General features: G+C 43.5%; 2 protein-coding genes across 5 annotated transcripts in view; both read right to left on the bottom strand.

Moving 5' to 3' along the window:
• Positions 1–2,839: 2,839 nt before the first annotated feature.
• Positions 2,840–13,719, bottom strand: LOC121291127 (SH3 domain-binding glutamic acid-rich-like protein 3). 2 transcript variants are annotated; one of them, XM_041212196.1, is made up of 3 exons: positions 13,612–13,719; positions 6,224–6,391; positions 2,840–4,529 (listed from the first exon to the last, which is right to left on the bottom strand). In XM_041212196.1, the coding sequence occupies exons 1-3, from the start codon at positions 13,702–13,704 to the stop codon at positions 4,464–4,466; spliced, it is 327 nt and encodes a 108-aa protein (XP_041068130.1). In that variant the 5' UTR covers positions 13,705–13,719; the 3' UTR covers positions 2,840–4,463. The 2 variants fall into 2 exon arrangements, with proteins under 2 accessions (XP_041068130.1, XP_041068131.1); XM_041212197.1 differs by lacking the exon at positions 13,612–13,719 and adding an exon at positions 7,126–7,253.
• Positions 13,720–15,712: 1,993 nt separating this feature from the next.
• The window catches only part of cep85 (centrosomal protein 85), a 60,948-nt gene continuing 56,262 nt past the window's right edge, over positions 15,713–20,398 (bottom strand). For all 3 annotated transcript variants that reach the window (XM_041212195.1, XM_041212193.1, XM_041212194.1), the window contains one exon: positions 15,713–18,211. In XM_041212195.1, coding sequence (XP_041068129.1) covers positions 18,048–18,211 — 164 coding nt within the window. In that variant the 3' untranslated portion in view covers positions 15,713–18,047. The remainder of the gene's footprint in view (positions 18,212–20,398) is intronic.

Genomic DNA, 20,398 nt, shown 5'->3' with positions numbered 1-20,398 from the left:
TAGGAATCAGTAACTTTATTCATCAGAATTAAGTGAATTATCTCCATCACCGAAAATGGCCTCTTCCTCTGGAAGTTTCTTAAAACCCCTTCCAAGTGGTTGTGGGGACACCACCCACATTCTTGGCAGCTTATTCCAAAGGGCAGTAACCTCTAATAAAGAAATTCTTTCTGGTGTTTAAGCACAGGTCCAAGCTGAACAGAGAGGCTAGACTTTTGCTTGGATGGGAAATGGAAAGTTTAATACATCCCATAATATGGTCAGGAAACAGGAAGGGCAAATGTCAAGAATTTGGGTCACATTTAGGTCACCTCTAGTTCCCTGTATATTTTGAAATGCATCTTTGACCCAGGAATTGTTCTGGATTATATATCAGGGCGAAAAGGGTTAAATAGATGGGCAGATTGCATACACTTGGCTTGTATTTCCTTGACTTTAGAAGGTTAAGGGGGGAACTTATCAAGGCGTTTAAAATAATTAAGGAATTCAAGCAAGTAGATACAGAGAAACAATTTCCTCCAGAATAAGGGGGCAGAATCTTAAAGTTAGAGCCAGGCCATATTGAAGTGAAAATAAAAAGCACTTTTTCATCAAAGGATAATGGAAATCTAGAATGGCTGTCATGGCTGGATCTAAAACAAAATCCAACACATTATCCAGTCCCCTCTCTAATTTATAAACAGCATTGACAGCACCAACAGGAAAGAAACTCCTGCACGGAGAAAACTATAGGAAACACAGATACTGGGCTCAAGGATTTCTTTAACCAGTCCACTGTAGGTGCACCTACATTGTGTGAACTGCAGCAATTCAAGGAGACGGTTCACCATCACATTCTCAACATTAATTAGGGATGGGCAATAAACATTGGCCTTGTCAGTGGCATAAGTCCTCTGAACATTTTTTTTAAAAATGTGTGCAGAATTCCTATAGCCTAACATAAACCCCCTATCATTTACTATACAACTGCAAAAAGTTAGATCACAATTATAAAATCACAAGGCAATCCAAATTCTCAGTCTCTGTTCCTCTCTCTGTCTCCAGATTACTGTTTCACTGACACAAGAATTAAATCCTTTCAGCCCCAGCTGATATCCATCCTCATGTTGGGTTACAAACAATGTCTAACATCAACCAAGGGTTCCAGGGACTTCCATCACCTTATGCTCCATCTAGCCACAACCACACTGATTTCTGCTCTTCTGGTTTCCATTCCTGAGAGACCAAGGTTGTGGAGAGGTAGCAAAACTGCTCTTAATTGCAGTCCCCAGCAAAGTAATTAAGGCTGCTGTCAGATAGAACCAATACGCAGATCCAAATGTTGATGCTCTACAACTTGTAGGCAGAGACTCTGACATGGTTTGGTACAGAAAAGGATATAACTGAGCAGGACTAAAGAGGAAACAAGGTGTATATATTGTCCATCCAATGTCGGCTGTGGCTCAGTGGGTAACACACTTTTTCTGGCTCAGGTGGTAATCCCACTCCAGAAAGTTGACCATGTAACCCAGGCTGACACTCCGCTACAGTACCAAGGGAGTGCAGCACTGTTGCAAGTGCCATCTTTGGGATAAGAGATTAAACCGAGGGCCCATTTCGAAGACAAGCAAGGATTTCTCGCCGGTATATTTGCTGATTTTGCAAAATAATGTAAATACAGATTCTTTGTCTTTAGCCCATGAACTGTAGTCTCTCTGTTACTCAACATTTCAACAGCTTTCAAGAATGCAGCCACTCTGGTATAAAACATATTTCTGTTTGTTTATGTTGAAGTGCTGAGGTAATGACTCAATTCAAAGAGAGCAGAAGAACTGCCAACTGTCTGCTTTTAATTTGCATCTCAGAGGAGACAGAGGAAGAGGTGGATTGTTTACAAGGAACTGAGATCATCCTGCACAGAGCAACAGAAGCATAAAATCTGAGCAATCAATATACTATTCACAGTGCCCCAAAAATGCTCTGCCTACCCAAGAGACCCTTACCCTGACCTTGACTGTAAAGCCCCCGGAGGTTTTTCTTGGGGGTGGGTGAGTTGGTCCTGAGCCCTGTAATCAAAAGCTCCAGTTTCAAACCACAATCTCTGCAGAGTTCACTGACCCAGAAGAGGGTGTTTGCAAAATTACCAACACCACCACCCCCAACACACACCCCCCTTTGATTACAAGAGCATCAGCCAGACGCCTGCTGTCTGTCTATACAGGGTCCCCTGAAGACAGCAGGTGAGTTGGGTTCCGCTACATTAAACCTTGTTTCCCATTTTACCACCAGCCTGGATCCTTCCCTGATGACCCTCTGTTAGAATTCACATTTGATGATGTCCACGTGCAATGGTTTACCACGTTCACAGAATCACAGCCTGGGGGACGGGGGGGTGGGAGGAGGACTGAAACAGCTGCTGACAATCCTACAGCTGTTTTCAGTCTCTCTTCCCTCCCCTTCCCCCATATTAAACATATTTTCCATTTCCTTCCCAGGTTTGTCATCACAGACCCTGCCCCAGTGATCTCACACACATACCCAGATTCTGAACTCACGCCCCATCTAGCTTTCACCGATACAATCGCAGCCTCCCCCCCCACCGAAACTCGGCCCTAGACACACCTACACTGTTAACACATTGTTAAACACGCCAATATAAACTCAGCAACTTCACTCCAACTCCTCACTACAAGCACTGGACCCAGAGACACAGCCATTGTCCACGACTGGTTACTCCCTCCTTGTCAATCCCAATCCGCTCCACTTGCTGCACATTTTTGTAACCCAGCGTGGATTAAACTGTCGTAATTAATAAATAAATAAATGAGACACACATGAAAGCAGACACACTGGTCATAGGTTCAAAACATTTCATATCTTCCTGGAAGACATTATTTAATATTTTGGCAGAAATTCTTGTTGGTCCAGAATAGGGATGAGTGAGACAGAAAGAAAGAGAGGAGAGTGAACAAAGATATGTAAATAAACCAGAAAGAAAAAAAATAATATAGGAGTAAAGGAGAGTTAAGAGCATTGCATGCCCAAGCATAGTGTGCATGAGGGCAAATCATTTCCTGAATGGCAGCTGGGTAACCTTGGAGAGACAGACACCACAATGACAATCAGCCAGAACAATAGCTCACCAATTTTGTTTAAACAAAGCTGATTAAAGCATTGCGCACTGGAGAAAGGCAGCATCAGGTGTGTGAGCAGATAGAAGAAATTTGCATTTTCAATCTCAGAATGTTGCCAGGTTTGTGGACACAATGAAAACACAAATTCAAAATTTTCGCCCATAGTGGTTAGTTTTACAACCAATGGCACTCAGTGTCAATCCTGAAAAAAGATGGGCACTTACACAAACTCAGGGCTGTAATAAGGACACCAGATCCCTGAAGTGGCTGAAATACACAACCTGTGTATTTGGAGTTTGAAACATGCTCACAACAGAGATATTAACAAGGGGTCAATGAATGTGGCCACCCGTGTCCTAGAGGCAATGGTTACCTGTGTCACACACGTGTCACTAGGAGCAATGCACCTGTGTCACATCCATGTCACACCAGGGGCAATTCCAACCTCTCAATGTATGGAGAAGGTTAGCCAACACACCAACTCCCCTCTGCTCCTTTAAGCTGGATATCACAGGGAGGTGGTAACTTTTGGCCTGGGTTCCACTGTTGGGTTCCATCCTCCCAAACAGCTAGATTGTTGGCACTAATCAGTGACGTTTAAACTTGTAACAAGACAGCGCCAACTTGATCATTTCTTGAGGGCAGCTATTGAACATGCCACCCCCTCCCACTTGGTGCTTTTGGTCCCAATATCATCACATCATTGATTCACTCCAACAATTGTTCTCACCCTAAAATGAGAACACCACAATCTTTCCATCAGCCTAGAATTCCTCTCCTCCTTTAACCCAGGAGCCCCTCACCTCCCCCAGACTCACTGGGTCCAATGACCTTTTCTGTATTACGAGGGCAATTCCCAGGAATCGCAACCCACCCCAAACAGCAAAATCCAATTGAAAACAAAGCAGAGCTTTTGCCATCCAGAAGTTGGACAAATATCTGGGAATGGACAGGAAATATAATCTGTGGATTGGTCCTATTCAGTGATTTTCCAAAGCCCAACAGTGCCGAGTTTGTCTGAGCTGCGAGTCACTCAAACCTTCTCTTCCCCCTCCTCCATGGCTTTGTATCCTTAACCCAGTGATCTCACCCCAAGGAATGGATTGGTTTTAATTCAGTTGTGGAATGGCTAATCTTAAAATCACTAACGGTTTACATGGAAGAAATACAATAGAATTGGAAAATTAGCAGCAAGCTCCTGATAAAGTAGCGAGGCTGAGCAGGCAGAGAAGCTGTTACTGTTTCTAAAAGACTAACACAGCTGTACGACTGGGTCCACACGCAGGGGAGCAAGTTGCTTCAGCGCTGCCTCCGCTCTCTGCCTCTGGCCAATCGGGCGCAGATGGGATCTCAGTCGAGTTTCAGGAACTTCCGCACGTCACTGGTTTCCACTGCCTCCACAAAATCCTCGTAACCCTGCGAGAAACAAGAGTTAATATCCATCACTTTCGTTTTCAACCACGATGTCCATCTCACCTAAGGATTGGTTCATAAACATCGCTCATCTCTGCTTCTGCCTCAGGCTCCTGAGTCGACTATTCCAATGCTCGGCTATCAGCCTCCCGCCTTCTGTAAACTTCAGCTCGTCCAAAACACTGCTGCTCATATCCTAACTTGGGCCAAGTCCTGTTCTCCCATCGCCCCAGCGCTCACTGACCTAACACTGGCTCCCAGTCTGGCAACATCGGCATTTTAAAATTCTCAATCTTGTTTTCAAAACCCTCCATGGTCTTGCCCCTGCCTATCTCTGTGCCTTCCTCCAATCCCTCAAACCTCTGAAATCTCTGTGCTCCTCCAATTCTGGCCCCTTGCTCAACCCAATTTTAATCTCTCCGCCATTGCTGACTGTGCCCTCAGCTGCTTTTGCTCAAAGCTCTGGAATTCCCTCCTTAAACCTCTCCGTCCCTTGAACCTAACCGTTTGACTGAGCTCACTCACCTGTAATCGTTTCTGTGAAGGACTTTGGACATTTTACTACGTTACAGGTGCTGTTTAAATACAGCCTGTCCTTGATCACACCAACAGGAGATTAATCTTTTCTCTTGAACAAAGGAAACTTTATTCTTACCACCAGCTGCCCAGAGTCCAGCCATGAAGAACAGGTTGAAAAACGGAGACTCTAGCAGAGGTCAAGAGCTGGAGCCGTCATTGTGTGCAGGTCCAATGATGATCCCACCCCCACCCACAACCGTTAGCGTCGAGATCTCTCTGCTTACCCCAGACCCCCAGGCACCAAATCCCATCCCTCATCTCCCTCAACCCTGATTTCACCCCTTTCCCCTCCACAACCCATGGACTAACGTAGGTGCAGAATCCTCTTGTTCTCTAACTGGTCACTTGGCATTGAGCCACCAGGGCCCAGAACATTCTGTTCTCGAGTTCCTGAGTCAACAACTCAATAGCAAGTGAACACACAGCGCTCAACGCAAACTCACCAAAATCTGACTGGTGCCAGACAGGCCTCAAACTCCCTTAATAATAAAAGGAAAGAGCACACTGCATTCACACACCGCTCCTTGTGTGTGTGCACATTCACATCCTCAATATCCCATTGAGCTGTGGAGCCACAGAACAACTCAAAAGTTCCCATACGAGCCACAGACAAATCGGCCCCTATCAGTTAATGAACTTGTGTGAAATTTAAAGGACTGCTGCACGCTTACGCAGATCACTCGCGCACTCCAAAAATAAGGGAATTTAGACCCCCACCACGCTCTACCCTTACACATACCCACTCTACCCTGCTTCTCAATTACATACAGCCCTGCCCCATGTGTTCATACACACACCCCACTCCTCACATACTGTGGGACAGAAGCCCCTATGGGTCCCTCTGTTAGTCACTGGGCTTCTCAGCAGATACACATTAATATTTGTTTAAAATGGGAGATTCAGGTGGAGGAAACTATGAGCATCTCACATGGCTCCAAATGTGAAGAGTAGGGGGTCCCTTGGGAAGCTCATCTCTGCTGACTAATGCTCTTCGGGCTGGTAATTGTTTGGGTGTAAGGTGCTGGAGGAGTGAATCAAACGCCTGTTCTACTGTGGAGCATCACTGACTGTTGCTGATGTGAAACCACTGAACACTGTACAAGCCACACCAGTCTTACCCCACAGTGCTGCTCGCCATTGAAGATTTGAGGAGGCAAGGCATTGGGGTTTCCAGACTTGGTCCTCATCTCCTCCTTTAAAGAGTTATTCTGTGCAATGTCGATCATTTCATACTTGATGCCTTTACTGTCCATGACTCGTGTCACCTCCGACTGCTGGGATTTCACCTGTACAGATTGAACAAAACAGGAGCAAAGTATCAGTCTCCCAACAAATTTCTCCCTTCGACAATTCAGAAACTCTCACCAAGGTGCAGCTCCATACCGCACTGATGGCGACACACCTACTCTTTCCCTCTCCCCACCGTCTATCTCCACCCTTTTCTCACCCCCTCCCGCTCCCCATCTCTGCAACCTCCTCTAGCCCTCCAAGATTTCTGCATTCCTCCTACGTTGGTCTCTTGTGCATCCCCATATTCTTTGCTCCACTATTAGCCGCCATACCTTCAACTGCCTGGGCCCTGAAGCTTTGAAATGACCTCTTTAATCCTCTGCACCGCTCCCTCTCCCTTTATCTCCCTCCTCTGTTGAGAAACTCCTTAAAACCTCTCTCCTTAACCAAGCTTTTGGTCACATCCCTAATGGCTCCTCACGTGGCTCAGGGTCAAGCTTTGAAAGCGTTTCCTGTGCAGCGCCTTGGGGAGACACTTTAATGTATTAAAGCTGCAATATAAATCCAAGCTGCGAAGAATGGAAAGGTTTTTGTGCCTGACAAGGGGAGAGCACAAAAGGGCCCCTAACCAGGCAACGTCTTTGACCAAACTGCGAAACCGACCCACCATCAGTCATCAGTCTCACTGCAGAGCCGCGCGACCACTGCACTCTCTCACTTTGCCAGACTCAGGACTGTTTTGCTCCTGTCTTCGAGATTATCTGATGTGAAGAATGGAACCTTCAATTACCAGCCAGCTGTGAGGCGAGGGGGAGAGAGAGAGGGAGAGAGGGCACATCTGGTTTCAGACCTTTTAACAGTCCGCGCAGAGTCAGCTTCCTACAAGCTGCCGCTCTCAGCCTGAAATCTGCTTTCTCCCCTCAAATGTTTTTGTATTTTTTTTCTGGCAGGATTTTGTTCCGCTGCAGATGCTTCCGGAACAATTCTCTAACCATCATGAAATAAGACAACACATTCCAGCCTCATGCATGGTCTCCTCCCACAGACTCCAGGCCTGGCCAAGGATCTGCCTTTCACACAAGGTAGGGAACAAAAAAACATGTTAAATCTCATTAGAACTCAGAGAGGCAAAAAAACTCAGCTGAGAGAACGAGTAGGGGTCAAGAAACAGGATGGGCAGAGAGACACAGAGCGAGAACTTCAGTCAGGGGTCAGTGTTCCAGAAGCATCTGTAGAAAACCTTTAAATATTCACAGGGCCTGAGTGGGATGAAAAACAAAAGTTCAGAAGAATGGAAATGCTGAGAAAACAAAGTCAGGGCAATAAAAATATACAAACTTTCAAAAGATTCATCATGTAAATACTCTTAAGTAACTAAAAGTCCAGAAAAAAGGATCTGTAATAATCAGCGATTAAGCCTCATGATGTGCCAACTTGCTGTGGGCAATTTCAAACCGATTGTTCGGAGTGAGGATGAATTACCCTGACTTTGTCTTATTACAAGAAGAATCCAGAGATGAGGCAGCATCTCATTAGCTCAATGCTGCCCCTTACTGGTCAACTCATGGCTCAGCACCTTTGTGGGTGAACGGGTTCATTCTGCTCTACCAATTAAACATACCAGGTGGGATTCAAAACCTTCCAGGAAAGCAAAAAAGGCCATCGAGGTCCCACTCTATATAACCCCAAACCCATCTCTCCCATTGAAGCCCCTCCCTAAAGTACCCCAATTCTCCCATTTTCACCTTCCATGTCTTATATTACAAATTTTAAAGCCACTTATCAACTTCCTCCTTTAGTAACCTTTTATAATTACGATCCAGAAAAAACGATGTGTGGTGTGGCAGAGAATTTTAAACACAGCGCTGCTCAGAATTGTCTGAGGTTTTCAGTAGTTTACCTCGGCTCAGATATTGCACGTGCTCAGAGTCCTGCCCTGCACAACACGTTACTGGACCTGCACCACTTCCCATTGCAGCCACTGCCTGAGCTGACAGAGAACAGCTGGTCTGGTGTCAGCCTGGATGGGCTCGAGTTGCACCCAGTTTCAGGCACCAATGCCAAGTCCTAAGTGTAAACGGGTGGAGACAACAATAGTCTGAGTTCCCAGGTTTGCCCGGTTGGTGGTAGGAGTGGGAAGAGGACATATAGCCACTTGAATCCCTTCCAACATTCAATCATTCATGGCTGATCTGCGTCTTAACTCCACTTATCTGTTTGGGTCCGTAATGCTAAAATATCTTTAGCAAAAATCTATTGATTCCCAGTTTTGAAATTAGCTCTTTGGGAAGAGAGTTCCATATTTTCACTATTGTGTGTGTGAACAGGAGCCTCTTGGCATCACCACTGGATGGCCCAGCTCTCATTTTGAAGTCTTTGAATATTTTCAAGGCAGGGTAGATAGATTCTTGATAAGCAAGGGGGATGAAAGGTTGCCCCGGGTAGGCGGAGTTGAGGTTAAAATCAGATCAGCCATGATCTTATTGAATGGCGCAGCAGTCTCGAGGGGATGATTTGCCTATTCCTTCTCCTGATTCGTATGTTCGACCTCCCTGTTCACGGCTCCCCACATGAGGAAATAGTTTCTCTATCAGCCCCTTTAATCATCTTCAATCAACTTGAAGAACAATTTCACTGAAAGCAGTAAAATAACCAGCACTCCACATCACCAAACACAAGAGGCAGAGAGACCGAGCGAGCAAGCGAGAGCTTCCCGCTGCCAGGTTATAGATTGTAGAAATTTTCAGACAGCCCACTCAAAATGCTGGCTCCCCGACCTCAAAGGTGACACATTCCTTGGATCCTGTGATCAACACTGAGAAGATAAGACAGAATCTCTCTAGCTCTAGCATTAAGTCTTCAATTCTGTGATTAATTTCTATAGCTTTAATCAAAATATTAATTCATAGAAATTGTAAAGACGAGAATTTTTTTCATTTTACGCAGTGAATTGTGATCTGGAATGCTCTGGCTGCAAGGATGGTGGAAGCAAATTCAATAATAACTTTCAAAAGGGAATTGAATAAATACTTGAAGGGGGAATGTTTGAAGGGCAATGGGAAAGAGCAAGCAGAGTGGAACTAATTGGTTTGCTCTACCAAAGGACCATCGTAGGTATAATGGGCCGAAAAGCCTCCTTCTGTGCTGACTTAATGATTCTAGACTGGAAACTGAAAACAGAGCAGCAGCTCAGCAAAGGGAGGTACCGGGCAGCATCCCCTCAGCAGAGCGCCAACCAACCTTCAGACACCAAAAACCCGTAGATTATGTCAAACATTTTCTGTGTTGACTTCACCAAACATCCTGGATAAGTGGAAAGCGAGAAGGAAGCAGCTGAGTTTGATAGATCCCATCCATTTCACACTGAAGGGATATAAAGGAGGAAGAATCGTAGTGAAGTAATTTGTACAAATATCAACAAAGTGCTTTTAAAAGGGGCAAGAATTATTTGGTTCTAATAAAGAACCAGAGGTTATGAGGCCAATAAGTGCAAATGATTAAATACTCATTGAGGCATGTCTGTGAGCAGACCTTCAAAATGTCAAAGTACACCGCTCAGCTCACATAAGATTACATTAGATTCCTGTAGACTGTTTTTAGTGTGAGAGATATGTGTTTCTTGTGATTCGCCAGCTCCAGTGCAGATTTTCTTTTTAAATTGAAGATGGGGATGTTGAGAATGAGTCGCAATTGGATGGGACTGGAGTCGCTTAAAAGCCAGATCAGGTGAAGATGTCAGGGCTTCTTCCCTATAACATTAGTGAACCAGTTGGGTTTTTACAGCAGTCGGACAGTTTTGTGGTCACTTTTACTGAAACCAGATTTTTTATTTCAAGATTAGTTGAAAAACCAAGTCAAGGAACTGCCAAAGAGGGGTTTGAATTCCCATTCTCTGGATTAATTTCAGCAACAAGCGCACGCTACCCAGAAAACAGTCTTTCAGCCAGAAGGAATCTCTGGGGGGTGGGGGCCAAACTGGTTGGCAACAAGTTGTGATTGAGCCTGGGTCTTGGAGTGTCACAAACAGTGTGTAGGAGGCTTGCAACAGATTGGGACAAAACTGACTTTGTTTAAAAAAAAAAAGCAGTCCTGCCCATCCCTCAGGACTGCACCAAGAGGCCAGAAAACAGACACATGCAGAATGCTCTCAAAGTCAAACCTAAACTCCAGGCCTCCAATGGAGGATAAACCAAGTTCAGCCAACTGGCTAAATACATTTCATAAAAAGCTAAAAGAAAACTGATAGAATATAACATTGAGCAGCTTGATTGGCTGAGTTATCTTTCTTGGATTGATAGCTGGTGCTGACTGCACAAATCTTTGAAGGTGGCAGGACAAGTTGATAAGGTTATTAAATCCTAGACTTTATAAATAAAAGCAGATAGAATAAAAGCAAGGAAGTTATGATTAACCTGTATAAAACACTGGTTCAGCTTCAACTGGAGCATTGCACCCAATTCTGGGCACCGCACTTTAAGAAGGATGTTAAGGGCTCAGAGAGGGTAAAGAGGAGATTCACTAGAATGACACCAAGCTTGACGGGACTCAGTTATATGGAGACTGGAGATGCTGCGATCATTCTCCATATGCAGAGAAGGTTAATAAGGAGAATAAATAGAGGTCTACAAAATTGAGACATTTTGATAGAGAAAATTAATGAGAAACAGTTTCCAGTGGCAGAAGGTTCAAGAAGCGGGCTGCAGCGGTTCAAGACGACAGCTCACCACCACCTTCTCAAAGGCAACTATGGATGGGCAATAAATGCTGGTCCAGCCAGCGAAGGAATTTTAAAAAAGGGTCAATAACCAGAGGGCACTAAGACAATTGGCAAAAAAACAAGAAGCAAGATGAGAATTGTTCTATACAGAATTGTTTCAATCTGGAATGCACCCCTAAAAGGCGTTGGAAGTAGATTCAATAGTGATTTCCAAAGGAATGGGATAAATACTTGAAAAAGGAAGGAAAAAAAACTGCAAGGGTCTGGGGAAAGAGCAAGGGGATGGGATTAATTTTCCAAAGAGTCACACAAGCATGATAGATTAAATGGACTCCTTTCTGCACTGTAAATTTTATTATCCTTTCATTTTGGACCTTAGTTTTCTGAACTTCACAACTGGTAGCCTCCTTTCCTGTCCCTTGCTCACTGAGTTACAGTTGGACAGGGTGGCACTAAACCACTGATAATTTAGGGATTTGAAATTTGAACCAATCAGGTACAATCGTGACAAATTTGTTTCTAGACAATGTGACTCAAGCACGACAGAACAATGCAACAAACAAGAAATGTATGCAGATACCACTTTCCTATTCGAAACATGTATAACTAAACGATGTAGATTAAATAACATCTGCCACTGACCCACCCAATTATATACCTAATAGGATCTTCAGATCCACCCCATTCTTCCCCCCACCCCCTATTCATTTGAAATCATCTCTGAATTTGACCAATTTGCAGCAAATTTCTGAATTTATATCACACTTGGTCTGAAATGACAGACAGATGTTTTTCTTTATTCTTTCAAGGGATGTGGGCACTGCTGCCAATGCCAGCATTTGTTGCCCATCCCTAATTGCCCTTGAACTGAGTGGCTTGCCAAACCATTTCCGAGGGCAGTTAAGAGTCCGTGGGTCTGGAGTAACATGAAGGCTAGATGAGCTAAGGATGGTAGGTTTCCCTCCCTAAAGGACACTACAACAAATCGATGAGACTGGCTTTATATTCCAGATTTGAATTCCACCAGCTGCCTTAGTGGGATTTGAACCCATGTCCCCAGGGCATTAGTCTGGGATATTGGATTACTAGTTCAGTGACATTACCACTACGCCACCATCTCCCCATCACCCCCTTGCTCACTGCCTTACATTGGCTCCTGACCCTGAAACAGGTCGATTTTAAAATCCTCATCCTTGGTTTCAAATCCATCCTTGGCCTGGCGCTCCTAGTCTCTCTAACCTCCGCCAGTCTTAAAATCCTCCAATATATCTGCATTTCTCTAATTCTGGTCTCTTACACATCTCAATTTTAATCACTCCAACATCGGTGGCTGTGCCTTCAGCTGTCTAAACCCAAAGCTCTGGAATTCCTTCCCTTTATTGCTCCTCCTTGAAGAAGCTCTTTGAGCAAGCTTTTGGTCACCTATCTAAATATCTCCTTTACGTGGCACCTATCCAAATATCTCCTTTACGTGACTCAATGTCAAATTTTGTTTTATAGCGCTCATTTCAAGTGCTTTGCGACATTTTATACATTAAAAGTGCTTTATAAATACAACTTCTTGTTGTCTGTGCCTGAAACTCTGTTCAGTCAAACGTCACCCCATTTGGATACAAGCAACTGATAAAATAGTTCCCATTTTTAATGGGAGAGCATCTTAAGCACCCACTACCCTGGATGCGGCTCACTGTCCACTTGTAAAGGTATGTAACAGGAATGATCTCTAAAATTCAGTATGAAATGGAATTTTAAAAATGCCAAATCAAACTCACCACAACTAATGTCAACGCTTCTCTCTAAAGATTTCAAGTGGAGAAAGGGCCCCTTTAACTCTACTGTGCTGCTGCTCACAATTCCCAGTTAAAAATCAATCCCTGAAAAATGACCTCAATAATAGAGCCAATATTAAATTCCATTAAGGCTCATTAATGAGTCAGCCTAGCTCTGATTTAGTTATGTTCCCAGTGGAACTGGCTGATCTAGTCAAAATTCTACATTAGAAAAAAATCCAAACATCCTAGCAAGATCCTAGCATCCATTGTGTGGCTCTTGCTGGGATATTGGGGTTAAAAGGATAATCAGGGCAAATTTCAAAGCAAAGGCTTTTTGGAAGCTTTTAAGAGCAAGGAGGGACAAGGCAAGGCTGGGGGTGGCAGTGGCTGAGACACTAATGGAGCCGAGGTGGAGGAATAATCGGGTGTCAGGAGTAGGTGGTATGATGTGGAAGAGAATGGTGGAGTGGGGTGGGGCAAAACCAGCAACCGAATTACAATACTGATTTCAAAGCGGCGGTTGCTTCAATTTCGTTCGCCGATTCAATGGCATAAATACACCTTGCCTTTAAGGCCAGGTCTTGCTCGGTTACTCTGTATCCCTCAGCTGCAACCTAACAGTTTACAATGTTGCATCGCCGCTTAACGGTTTCCTCTCATTTTCTGCAGCTCCGATACTGGGTGTGTCACATTCTCACTGGCGAAACAATGCTTAGTTTCAGGGTTTCTGCATCCCCTCCACCTTACTTCAACCCCCTTTTCTCCCATCTCAATTATACACACTCACCTCCCTGGAGCCGGCCACAGTCGTGTAATAGACTCTCACACTCATCTTGCTCTTGGTCTCTGCTGCACTCGCCCTCAACACTGAGACTAACATCAGAGGAACACTGCGCCATGTGATTTAAGCGGGCCAATTAGAACAATTGCCCCTCCTCGCGTCAGGATAAACTTAGGGACCGTCCCTAAATAAAAAGCATTAACTTAAGTTCCAGTGTCTTTGCTATACAGGATTTATAATACCCCAATTCATCTAGTTATTCAGAAAAAAAAAAATCACATTAAGCGGCATAAAGCAAAGAAAAAGTGAGCTATACATAAAAAAAACTGCCTATCCCCCATTAATTGTCAATTTTGTGGTCTGCGAACTTTTAAAAAAAGTTAGTTCTACTTTGGGCACCTCTTATCACATCAAACATTCCTGCAGAGGAAAGATAAAAGTAAAGCTCCATCAACACTGTCTCAGACAGGGCAGGTTAGGAACAGAATAAAGCTTCCTCACCCAGCGCAGTTGGTTAGTTCTACTGATCTACTATAAATGGCTTAATAATGGTTTTTATAGTTCAGTGAATCATGTTTGTTTCCAATCAGTGTTTCCCCCCTGAAAACATGATCAACAAGATATTAAATAAATTAACAAATAAATACCAATGTCCATAGCGCCTTTCACAACTTCAGGACACCACCAGGCACTTTAGTCAATTAAGTTAATCTTGAAATGTAGGAAAAGCAGCAGCCAATCTGCACACAGCAAGATCTCATGAACAGCAAAGTGATAGGGATACTGACTGAAAAATGAATATTGACAGGCGACCATCTAGGTTTAACCATCTAAGCAATTAGATAAAAGGAATCGGTGAACAGATGATCCATTTAATTCTCCTCATTAATGTGGAGGGGGAAGCAAGAAATCCATTGTTTATTCTCCCTCTCCTAAGACCAGCGAGTTGGAACTCACTCATAGGTTATCCTCTAGTACTACTCTCAATGTGAGCCCAAACTGGCTACTTAACCATGGGGGCATCCTCACCCTAATTTCCAGGAGTAACTGGATAGAGATTGGAAGCATAAAAGTGTAGGGTCTGCTTTTGCCTCCCGAGCTTGGGGCACTGAAGCCAAATATAGCACCTTAGGCAAGAGCCTACTCACAATAGATGGAAGATCAATCACAAGGCCACTCGGTAGATCATCTGGCATACGTTATCCAAATTCAGTTATCTGTTTAAAAATTGCATGTAAAATTGATGGCCCACCCAGATTTCTGCAATGGATATCGGTTTCTGGTTAACTTCACCTCAGCATTGATTGGCTAGCCTTCAGTTAGTCAGTCAATCTCCAGGCAAGAACAGAATAACTGGGACACGAAGAGCCTGAGCTTTTCAAACTAATTGTCAAATATGGCACATATTTGATTGGTTTTAATGTTTGATTGTATACTTGTCCCCAGAGGTAATGGAAGAAAGTGATGATTCAATTTTTCATTTCTAACTTCCACTTATATTTGGCAGACAGTTTATTTCTTCCCTCATTAGATGATGGCAAAATGTGCATTTTATTCATTTGAATTTTTTTTTCCAAACAACTTGCCTTTATATAGTTATGTATAGTTAGTATGTCCCAAGGCACTTCAACATTCTCAGACAAAATCTGATATCAAGCCACAAATGTTAGGGATTTTTTTTGGTGGGGGGGGGGGGGGGGGGTCAAAGTAGTACTTAAAAAGTAGACAGGTGAAAATCAGGTTGTACAAGGGGCCAGGATTGGAGGAACACAGTTCTCAGAGGAGTTTAGAGAGACAGGGAGGAGCAAAGTCATGAAGGGATCTCAACGCTAGAGGGTGAGAATTTTGAATAGAGGCTTTGCCAGACTGGAAGCCAATTAACTGGGGCAAGCATAAAATTGAAAGCTTCCAGTGAGATTAAAACCTTGGAAGAGTTTGTTCCCATCATCCTCTCTCAAGAGAAGCAGTCACCCTGGGCAACCAACAGCTACCAATAAAAACCAGGAGAAAGAGTTGATGTCGGAAACTCAGGGATAGAACGGATAATCTAATTCCCTCGAGGGGGTTTTAAAATCTGAAGTCTGTAACTGATCACAGGTCCTCAATCACCAGTTAAATAGAAAATTTTATTTGTAAATACAAATGTAAGTACATGTACGAAATTTATAAATAATTCTTACATCAAAAATGTACAAAAATTGTAATAAAATTAGTACAAACAGTTGTCTTTTCAAGGCAAAGCAAGACAGTGAGAGGTTGACTCCTTCACACTGATCCTATTCCGATAAAATGCAGAGATGAGATATCCTGAGCTGTGGCTCCATTTGCAGGCCACACTTTCCAGTCGCTTCACATGTGAACTATTCAGTATTCTGAAATCTTTATATTTTTCATTATGAAAAAGGAAATAAAATCAAAGCTGGGTAGAAGTTCAGAAACTGGCCAGTGTTTGCATAAGACATTATACAAAGGAAAACTTTCAATCAGCAGGACACTGGACAAGGCGAGAGGTCAGTATTACTTAGAGATGAGTGGCTCTTTTTAGCTTATATTTAAGAATACAGATGCACAACAGATTTCCCATGGATTTCAAAAACCTGCGAATGCTGGAAATCAACTGAAAACAAGGTCTGCCCATCTAAAAATTGAGTGATTCAATTAGGAAATCTTTTACAGTATTGAATGAGTTGCGAATTACAGTATCCCCTTTCATATAGTTTAATCAGCCTGAATAAAAACAATGAATCAGTTAGTACCCTCCTTATGGAAATGCAAAGATCTTACACATGCAGTGTGCAGCATTGCCTGGTCCAATAAATGAACACTGATTGAACCTGGCCCATGGAATTCGCTGAATGCACTTTACAAAAGGCTAAATGCTGCACTATTTTCAGTGACTTTTTCTGCATGATTAATGGTAATAGATGCGTAATCAAGCACTGCAGCAGTGACATGCTTTCTCTGGGTCCTCTTCGTACTACAGCAGTGCAGTCAGTGCAAGTGCTTTGAAAATCTCTCAACACTGCAACAGAGTGTGGTCCAATTCAGAGATTCTCAGGGCCACTGAAAGCTCACAATCCATTTAAAATAATTTCTTGATTCAAGTTTCTGCACAATTTAGGATCTAATTTTAGTTGTGGGCACAATGGGGGTGGTCTCAATTCAGTCCCCAAGGTTCCCAATTTTCTCTTAGGTCTGTGGGAAACAAACATCAGACAGGTACAATTAGGAAGTTTGCGAACATTGGCAGGAGAGGGTAAAAAGCTGCAGGATACATCTATTCCTGACCTGGTATTGCACAATAAAGGCACTGGGTCCTGGAAGTGGTCCATTCCCTGGGCAAAGATGCTTCACTTAGATGAGAGGCATGTTCACCATTTTTAAAAAATACAAGTTTAAAAATGAAAGTACTGGGGATAACTACACTCCAGTTTCAGTCAATACAGATCAGGGTGATTGCACACATCCATTCTATTCCAGCCTGCTCCACCCCACTCTGCCCCAGTATCACCAGTAGTGGTCAGGACATGCTCACTAGGAAATATCATAATTCTTTGGTTAAATGAAGGCCTTTTAACCCTAACCTACATCTATTAATTCCCACCTCTCCTGTTGATTTGTTTAAATTGTCGATTAAAGCAACCCACTCCTTTATATCTAGAAAAACTGCACACCTAAGAATCAATTTACATAAAGATTATCACAGCTGTCTGCAAATTTAGCCCACATCTCCCAAAATGGCTAATTGCACCACTCCTCTCAAAATACCCAATTGCCTACTCCTTGGATTACGTTCTCATTGCCAACTCCAACTGAAGTTTAGAAGCTGAAAGAATTGCAGCCAATCTAGGAACTGGCATTAAACACAGAAACTGTACAAAAATTAAAACAGAAAAGGCTGGAAACACTCATAAGGCCAGCCAGCATCTGTGATGAGAGAAACAGAGGTAATGTTTTAGTTTTTTTTAGTTCTAATGAAAGCCATCCGACCAGAAGCTTTAACTGTTTTTCTCTCTCTACAGATGCTACCAGGCAGCTGACCATTCCCAGCATTTGAGTTTTAATCCAGATTTTCAGCATCCGCAGTATTTTGCCTTTGAAGTTAGTTACTACACATGTTGCTGGAAATACTGCCACAATCGTTAGAAACAAGAGGATTGCTTGCAAAGTGAGTGAGCAAGCACTTGTTCTGTAGTTTGAATATTTACCGAAAGACACACAGGAAGGTGGTTGCCTGTTTACTGCATTAAAGCAGATGCAAGTGATGCAGCTGTAACTAAATTACCTCTGTCCATATCTTACAGGGAAACCGTACTGTAACAAGTTTGTGAACCTCTTTCCTCAACTGGTTTCAATCAAGGCATTTACCAGAATGTCCAACACAAAGATAAGTGCAGTGTCCTTCAAACCCACGCCCCCCACCCACTCCCTATTGCACACATTCACTGCGTAATGCAGTTGTCTCCCATGTCCTGAGCATATCGATCCGATATCCTAGTTCTCAACTCATCGATGTCTCTGCCCAGCTGCCTCACTTCAGTCAGTCTCTTGGTCAGTAGCTCCATGTTCTGCCAGTCCCCCTCTTCTGCACTGGAATAATGCATCGCTGAGGAAAGCAAGTAATTAAACACAAGAACGTAAAGCAGAAATTGAGAAAAGCAGCATTCTACCCACAGTCTTTCAAGGATTCTCAACAGACCCCCTCCCCAATCCTACCTCACCAAACTTCACATTTGGTTACTTCATTATCCACTTTCCCCCTCCCTTTTCTGTGCTCAAGGTGAGGGTGGAACCTTTGCACTTCAAGCACACAGTGTCGGCACCCAGTACTACAGACCAGAATTAAAAACAACCAAAATAGTTTTCTGAGTCTGACCCAACAATGTGCTTTTACCCAATACAAAGATCACCACCACCATCATTGCTATTGCCTAAACCAACCACCCAAACCTGTCTGAGTTTATCAGTATCAGCTTTGTGCAGTAAGACCACACCATCAGGGCTGGGTTGAGTGTCCAAACTCATTTCACCAGGACTTACCATCAACAGGCTGTGAGATTATAGCACCCAGGTCTGTGCTCCCTGAAGCCCCTACCCTCTACCACCCCTTAGAAAAAATCCAGCACTACTAATATCTCTTGAACCCATCTCCACCAACAGCTCAATATCCAGCTCCTTTTAGAGGGCACTAGCCTTGAATCATCTCCCTTCTTTGGGAGTTTGTACCCCATGTTCACTACCCTCGGTGGTGGTGGGTGTGGGTGTCTGTAAGAGAAGGAGGGAGGAATATTGTAAACTCCAACCTTACAATTTGTGAGCTTTGTATCTGTCCCCACTAGTCCCATGCTCAAGTTAAATATCTTCATTAGTTGCTTGAGCCACTAACTCAGTCCAAGCCCTGGAAGCACCCAGCTCCTTTTCCCTAAACCCTTTCTAATCCATTTATATCCTTGGAGATAGAACAACCCAAGTTAATATTATAGTCCAGGGCTCCCCTGTACAGTCAACCGAACTTTTTTCTGACTTGCGATCCAATGCCCATCACGGACATCTGCCTTACTGATCACTACTTTGCACAGACTACAGGATATCATCACTGCCAAATCCTTTGTGGCCACAACTACCGTAGACTTCAGTTGCACTCGTTTGTTACTGGTTCCAAATGCTTCCATATTAAAACTCACCTGCTGTATTTCAGTCTTTCTACAACTGGTCAAAGTCTTTCTTTTAATAAGATGGCTTTGTGTCTGTAGTGTAACACTACCACAGACAGCTTGCTGCACAATGCAAGCACAGAAATATGGCACTCCTAGGACAAAGCCCTATCGAACAGCACATTGCATTTCTTAAGTAATATCTTTCCCACTTGTACCACCATTCTATTGTTAAAACATGTTCTCTAGGAGACATTGGCGTAGTGGTATCTGCCATCCTTATCTGGCCTGTCCTGTATGTGCGACTCCAGATCCACAGCAATGGTTGACTCAATGTCCTCTGAAATGGCCTAGTAAGACACTCAGTTGTATAAACCTCTACGAAGTCTACAAGGAATATAGACTGCAGAGGTTCAAGGCAGCTCACCACCACCTCCTTGAGGGCAATCAAGGATAGGCAATAAATGCTGGCCTAGCCCACATCCCATGAGTGAATAAAAATATCTAAGCAATTTATCACATTACCCATGAGCCTTAATCCCGAGGTCATGCAAGAAACTGAACGAGTAGCTACATCCACTGAATTACCCTCCCCCATTAGCTCAGTCACCCCTTCAAGTCCTCCAAGGAAGGCAGTGGCATAGTGGTATTGTCACTGGACTAGTAACCCAGAGACCCAAGTTCAAATCCCACCATGGCAGATAGTGAAATCTGAATTCAAAATCTAATGATGGCCATGAAACCATTGTCAATTCTCATAAAATTCATCTGGTTCACTAATAACCTTTAGGGAAGGAAATCTGCTGTCTTTACCTGGTCTGGCCTACATGTGATGTAGGTCGACTCTTAGATACCCTCTGAAATGGCCTAGCAAGCCACTCAGTTGTATCAAACTGCTAAAAACAAGCTGAAAAGGAACAAAAGAGACAGATCAGCCAGCATCAACCTAGGCACCAGAAACAACAATGGCAAGCTCAGCCCTGTCAACTCTGCAAAGTCCTCCTTTCTAACATCTGGGGGCTTATGCCAAAATTGGAGATCTGCCTCGCAGGCTAGTCAGGCAACAGCTTGACAGTCATACTCTCAGAATCATATCTTACAGATTATGTCAACACTGCCAGCATCATCCCTGGATATGC

This window comes from Carcharodon carcharias, chromosome 19 (assembly GCF_017639515.1).
Source record: "Carcharodon carcharias isolate sCarCar2 chromosome 19, sCarCar2.pri, whole genome shotgun sequence".
NCBI classification, from domain to species: Eukaryota; Metazoa; Chordata; class Chondrichthyes; order Lamniformes; family Lamnidae; genus Carcharodon; species Carcharodon carcharias.
Note: the sequence above shows the minus strand (reverse complement) of the source record. Positions and strands in the feature narration are given on the sequence as shown.

Bases quoted from the DNA above. Each gene is read 5' to 3' on its own strand.
- LOC121291127 (XM_041212196.1), bottom strand. From the start codon at position 13,704: ATGTTAGTCTCAGTGTTGAGGGCGAGTGCAGCAGAGACCAAGAGCAAG. The intron at 6,392-13,611 runs GTGAGTGTGTAT...CAATCTGTACAG, and splicing joins CTGTGGCCGGCTCCAGGGAG to GTGAAATCCCAGCAGTCGGA. The intron at 4,530-6,223 runs GTAAGACTGGTG...TGTTTCTCGCAG, and splicing joins ATGGCGAGCAGCACTGTGGG to GGTTACGAGGATTTTGTGGA.